General features: G+C 68.3%; 1 protein-coding gene across 1 annotated transcript; it reads left to right on the top strand.

Moving 5' to 3' along the window:
- The first annotated feature begins 4422 nt into the window (after positions 1-4422).
- On the top strand, positions 4423-5325 carry LOC135894794 (zinc finger protein 239-like). Its single transcript, XM_065422887.1, has one exon. It carries the CDS (start codon positions 4423-4425, stop codon positions 5323-5325), a length of 903 nt encoding a protein of 300 aa, XP_065278959.1.
- Positions 5326-6053: the final 728 nt, after the last annotated feature.

The following is a 6053-nucleotide window of genomic DNA, read 5'->3' as shown; positions in this document are numbered from 1 at the left end:
TCATCCTCATCGCCATGTTGCCTATGACGCCTTCAGCACCTACTGGGCTGAGATCAGGCCGGAGCCAGCCCAGGGTGAGTGCGGCCCCGACGCCAGGGGCAGTGGCAGTGGGTTGGGGACAGGCCCAGCTGTGGCCCGGACGCCTGGGTTCCCCAGCCGGGGGCAGTGACAGTGGGTTGGGGACAGGCCCAGCTGTGGCCCGGACGCCTGGGTTCCCCAGCTGGGGGCAGTGACAGTGGGTTTGGGACAGGCCCAGCTGTGTCCCGGACGCCTGGGTTCCCCAGCCGGGGCAGTGACAGTGGGTTGGGGACAGGCCCAGCTGTGGCCCGGACGCCTGGGTTCCCCAGCTGGGGGCAGTGACAGTGGGTTGGGGACAGGCCCAGCTGTGGCCCGGATGCCTGGGTTCCCCAGCCGGGGGCAGTGACAGTGGGTTGGGGACAGGCCCAGCAGTGGCCCGGACGCCTGGGTTCCCCAGCCAGGGGGCCCCGTGAGACGCTAAACTTTAACGTTCTTTTCTAGATGGCAACGGGAACCTGGCATAAGAGGAAAATCGCACCCCGCTGGGGACAGAAATAACCCCCCTGATCTCCCCCCCAACTCTACCGGTGCCCCTCACTCCCGACCCGCAGCCCCTGCTAGCCGGCCCTGCCGGTGCCCCTCACTCCCAACCCGCAGCCCCCTGCCAGCCCGGCCCTGCCGGTGCCCCTCACTCCCGACCCGCAGCCCCTGCTAGCCCGGCCCTGCCGGTGCCCCTCACTCCCAACCCGCAGCCCCCTGCCAGCCCGGCCCTGCCGGTGCCCCTCACTCCCGACCCGCAGCCCCTGCTAGCCCGGCCCTGCCGGTGCCCCTCACTCCCAACCCGCAGCCCCATGCCAGCCCGGCCCTGCTGGTGCCCCTCACTCCCGACCCGCAGCCCCTGCTAGCCCGGCCCTGCCGGTGCCCCTCACTCCCAACCCGCAGCCCCTGCTAGCCCAGCCCTGCCCCCCCCCCGCCCTGCCGGTGCCCCTCACTCCCAACCCGCAGCCCCTGCTAACCCGGCTCTGCCCCCGCCCCACCCTGGTCCTGGGCCCCCTGCAAACCCCCCAGTCCTTGGGGCAAAGGGGCGAAGTGGGCTCTGGGTTTGCTTGTATTTAAATTCCGCAAAGGGGGAAATTTCAGGTGCTTTGGTCTGGTACTGACGCCACCGTGTGTGTGTCCGTGTGTGTGTCTATGCCCCCTGCTGGCGGGGACGGGCCCTGTCCCGTGTGTCCGTGTGTGTCCCTGCGCCCCCTGTGTGTTGTGTTGAGTTTTGTGGAAGGGGGAATGTGTCAGCCCCGAGCTAGAGCGATAGAGACCCAGGTGAAGGGGGACCAAGAGCGAGGGGTGGAGAGAGAGGGAGAGGAAGGGGCAATGGAGGGGGGATGGGGAGGGGTGGGGGTGGGGAAGGGGGCAGGGGAGGGATGAAGGGGAGGGGCTGTGGGGATGGAGGGGAGGGGGCTGGGGAGATGGAGGGGGGAGGGGGGAAGGATGGGGGTGGGGAAGGGGAGGGATGAAGAGGAGGGGACAGGGGAGATGAAGGGGCAATGGAGGGGGGATGGGGAGGGGTGGGGGTGGGGAAGGGGGCAGGGGAGGGATGAAGGGGAGGGGCTGTGGGGATGGAGGGGAGGGGGCTGGGGAGATGGAGGGGGGAGGGGGAAGGATGGGGGTGGGGAAGGGGAGGGATGAAGAGGAGGGGACAGGGGAGATGAAGGGGGGATGGAGGGGAGGGGCTGGGGAGATGGAGGGGGCAGGGATGGGGGAGGGGGGATGAAGGGGAGGGGGCAGGGGAGATGGAGGGGGTGGGGGAGGGGGGATGGAGGGGAGGGGCTGGGGTGATGGAGGGGGATGGGGTGGGGGGCTGAAGGGGAGGGGGCAGGGGTGGGGGAGGGAGGATGAAGGGGAGGGGCTGGGGAGATGGAGGGGGGATGGGGTGGGGGGATGGAGGGGAGGGGCTGGGGAGATGGAGGGGGGCTGGGGGTGGGGGGCTGGAGGGGAGGGGGGATGGTGGGGAGGGGGCTGGGGAGATGGAGGGGGATGTGGTGGGGGAGGATGGAGGGGAGGGGCTGGGAAGATGGAGGGGGGATAGGGTGTGGGGGCTGGAGGGGAGGGGGCGGGGGTGGGGGAGGGGGGATGAAGGGGAGGGGCTGGGGAGATGGAGGGGGGATGGGGTGGGAGGCTGGAGGGGGGAGGGGGATAGAGGGGAGGGGGGCTGGGGAGATGGAGGCGGCAGGGGTGGGGGGCTGGAGGAGGGATGAATGGGAGGGGCTGGGGAGATGGAGGGGAGGGGGGCTGGAGGGGAGGGGGCTGGGGAGATGGAGGGGGATGGGGTGGGGGGATGGAGGGGAGGGGCTGGGAAGATGGAGGGGGGATGGGGTGGGGGGCTGGAGGGGAGGGGGCAGGAGTGGGGGAGGGGGATGAAGGGGAGGGGCTGGGGAGATGGAGGGGGATGGGGTGGGGGGCTGGAGGGAGGGGGCAGGGGAGGGGAGGTGGAAACCCGGGGAGGGAGCGCTGGCGGGGCGGGGGTCTCCCCGGAGGGTGGAGCGAGGGCTGGGGGAAGGGAGCAGCGGGGGGGGGGGGGCGGGACAGAAGGGGAGGGGGTTGGGGGGAGGGGGCAGGGGTGGGGGAGGGGGGATGAAGGGGAGGGGCTGGGGAGATGGATGGGTCAGGGGTGGGGGGCTGGAGGGGGGATGAAGGGGAGGGGCTGGGGAGATGGAGTGGGAGGGGGATGGAGGAGAGGGGGCTGGGGAGATGGAGGGGGTAGGGGTGGGGGGCTGGAGGGGGATGAAGGGGAGGGGCTGGGGAGATGGAGGGGGAGGGGGATGGAGGAGAGGGGGCTGGGAGATGGAGGGGGCAGGGGTGGGGGGGCTGGAGGGGGGATGAAGGGGAGGGGCTGGGGAGATGGAGCGGGAGGGGGATGGAGGAGAGGGGGCTGGGGAGATGGAGGGGGCAGGGGTGGGGGGCTGGAGGGGGGATGAAGGGGAGGGGCTGGGGAGATGGAGGGGGAGGGGGGATGAAGGGGAGGGGCTGGGGAGATGGAGGGGGGATGGAGGGGAGGGGGCTGGGGAGATGGAGGGGGGCTGGGGTGGGGGGCTGGAGGGGGAAGGGGGGCTGGAGGGGAGGGGGCAGGGGAGGGCAGGTGGAAACCCGGGGAGGGAGCGCTGGCGGGGGGGGGTCTCCTCGGACGGTGGAGCGAGGGCTGGGGAAGGGAGCGGCGGGGGGGGGGCGGGGGAGGGACAGAAGGGGAGGGGGCTGGGGGGAGGGAGCGGGATAGAGGCGGGGGGAGGGAGGGAGACGCAGCGGACGCGGCGCAGGGACCCGGCTGCTGCTGCAGCGAAGCCCCCAGCCCAGAGGAGGCAGGTACCAGACCCCCTCCCGACACCCTCCGCTCCACCCCCCTCCCCCCGTCCTCCCACGCCTGACCCCCTCCCCCATATCCTCCATCCCCCACCCCTCCCGACCCTCTCATCTCCCCTCCAGCCCCCCACAGCCCCCCTTTTTCCCCGACACCCCGTTTTCCCTCCAGCCCCCCCAACCAGGGTGCTCTGTAGCCAACAAAGTATGGGGGCAGCATTTGGGGGTACAGTGGGCTAAGGGGCGTTTTGGGGGTGCGGGTTCAGGAGGTTTGGGGAGGTTGGGGGTTATTTTGGGGGGCGTGCAGGGCAGGGATGGGGAGGTTTGGGGGGCTGGAGATTTTGGGGGGCACAGAGGCAGGGTAGGGCTGGGGGGTTTGGGGGGTACAGAGGCTGAGCTGGAGACCTTTTGGGGGGCACAGAGGCAGGGCTGGGGGTGTTGCGGGATTATTTTTGTGGGGGTGGGGATCCTCGGGGTGATAGGGGGAGGGGCTGTTTCACGTGAGGGCAGGCGTGTAAGGGGGCGTCCTGTGTCTGCATGTGCGAATGGCTGGGCAAGGGGGTGTGCAAAGCGTGCAAGGGAAACCGAGACGTGTCCCCAGATCTCTGTGCCGGGTGAGTGTGTGTACACACAGGGGTGGGCCCAGGGCTGGGCATTTTCCTTGGTGTTTGCACACGGGCGTGGCTCTCCCAGCCTTTGCACAAGCACGTGTCACCCAGTGTCTGGCTCCCAGCCTTTGCACAAGCGCACGTCTCCCCGTGCGTGTGTCTCTCAGCATTTGCACAAGTGTCAGTTTCCTGGCATTTGCACACATGCGTGTCTCCCAGTGTGTGTCTCCGGCATCCCCCCCATCGCCTGGCCTTTGCACAGGCGCGTGTATCCCAATGCCCTTGTCGCCCGGCCTCTGCCCACACCTGTCTCCTGGCATCTGCCCCCCCCCATTTTCCGGCATTTCTCCAAGCCCGCGTGACGCCCTTTAACCCGCCTCTACCTTTTCCGCCCCTACAGCCGCCGCCATGGGCTGACCCGGCCGCCCCGGACCTCCCCTCCCCCATGTCGGACGCCTCCCGCCCCAGCCGGGCGCCCGCGTTCCCGCGGCTGTGGGACCTGCGCCCCCACGCCCGCTCGCCCCCCCAGGGCCGCGGCTACGGCTGCCCGACCTGCGGCAAGGCCTTCGCCCGCTCCTCGGCGCTGCTCCGCCACGAGGCCGCGCACCGCGGCGAGAAGCCCTTCCGCTGCGCCGAGTGCGGCAAAGGCTTCGCCCAGGCGGCTCAGCTGGAGACCCACGGGCGGTCGCACACCGGCGAGCGCCCCTTCGCCTGCTCACACTGCGCCAAGGCCTTCATGTCCTCCTCCCACCTGGCGCAGCACCGGCGCACCCACTGGGCCGAGCGCAAGCACGGCTGCCCGCTGTGCGGCAAGACCTTCCTGCGCCCGTGGGACGTGGCCCAGCACCAGCGCTTCCACACGGGCGAGCGGCACTTCCGGTGCGAGCGCTGCGGGCGCGGCTTCTTCCGCTCCTCCGACCTGCTGCGGCACCAGCGGGTGCACACCGGCGAGCGGCCCTTCCGCTGCGAGCGCTGCGGCAAGACCTTCGCCCGCTCCTCCGTGCTGGCCAAGCACGCCCGCACCCACACCGGCGAGCGGCCCTACCGCTGCCCGGCCTGCCCCAAGGCCTACGGCACCGCCTCCCAGCTCACCGAGCACCAGCGGGTACACACCGGCGAGCGGCCCTACCTCTGCTCCGTCTGCGGCAAGACCTTCGCCTACTCCTTCCTGCTGCGCCGTCACCTCAAGATCCACACCGGGGAGCGGCCCTACCCCTGCCCCGAGTGCCCCAAAGCCTTCAAGACCTCGGGGCACCTGCAGAAGCACCGGCTGATTCACACCAGGGACAGCGCGGCCGGGGGGAGGAGGCAGCGGCGGAAAAGGGAGGCGGGGCCGGGAGCGGAGTGAGAGGTGGGAAAGAGGGTGCCCCCACCCCGTCCAGGGAGACTCACCCCCTCCCACTGTGGGGGATGCTCATTAGGGCATCCTCGGATAGGGGGTGCAGAGACTACAGAACCCCCCAAATTGAAAGCATGGTGAACCCCCAAATTAAAAGCCAGCATCCCCCCCAAATTGGCACATTGCAGCCCCAAATTAAAAGCCAGCATCCCCCCCAAATTGGCAGTAAGATGCATGCCCAAGTTAAAAGCCAGGTTTCCCCCATATTGGCAAGTTGCACCCCCACATTAGAAGCCATGTTCTCTGCTTAAATTGGCAGCAAGATGCACCCCCTAAATTCAGCCCTAGATTCACCCTTTGATTGGCAAAATGTGGGTCCAAAATCAGAGGACTCGGGTTCCCCAAAAAGCTGACAGCAGGATTTAACTCCCAAATTGACAGTCAGGTTCACCCCAAAAGAGCAAAGTTCCTCCCCCAAACTGGAATCAGGTTCACCCCAAAATTGGCAGCCAGGTTTGCCCCCAAATACCAACAAAATGTACCCCCAAATTAACAGCAAGGTTCACCCCAAAATAGAATCAGGTTCACCCCAAAATTCACAGCAAGATGCACCCCCAATTTCAGAACCCCCAAACTGACAGAAGGCTGATGCCATCATTTATAGAAGACACCCCCAAATTAGCCCTCACCCCAAAATTTCATAGCAAGGTGACACCCAACATTCATAGGATGATTCA

Source organism: Emys orbicularis (genome assembly GCF_028017835.1).
Source record: "Emys orbicularis isolate rEmyOrb1 chromosome 12 unlocalized genomic scaffold, rEmyOrb1.hap1 SUPER_12_unloc_1, whole genome shotgun sequence".
In the NCBI taxonomy this organism is placed as follows: Eukaryota; Metazoa; Chordata; order Testudines; family Emydidae; genus Emys; species Emys orbicularis.
This window is presented reverse-complemented; position numbering and strand designations above follow the sequence as displayed.

Bases quoted from the DNA above. Each gene is read 5' to 3' on its own strand.
- LOC135894794 (XM_065422887.1), top strand. From the start codon at position 4,423: ATGTCGGACGCCTCCCGCCCCAGCCGGGCGCCCGCGTTCCCGCGGCTG.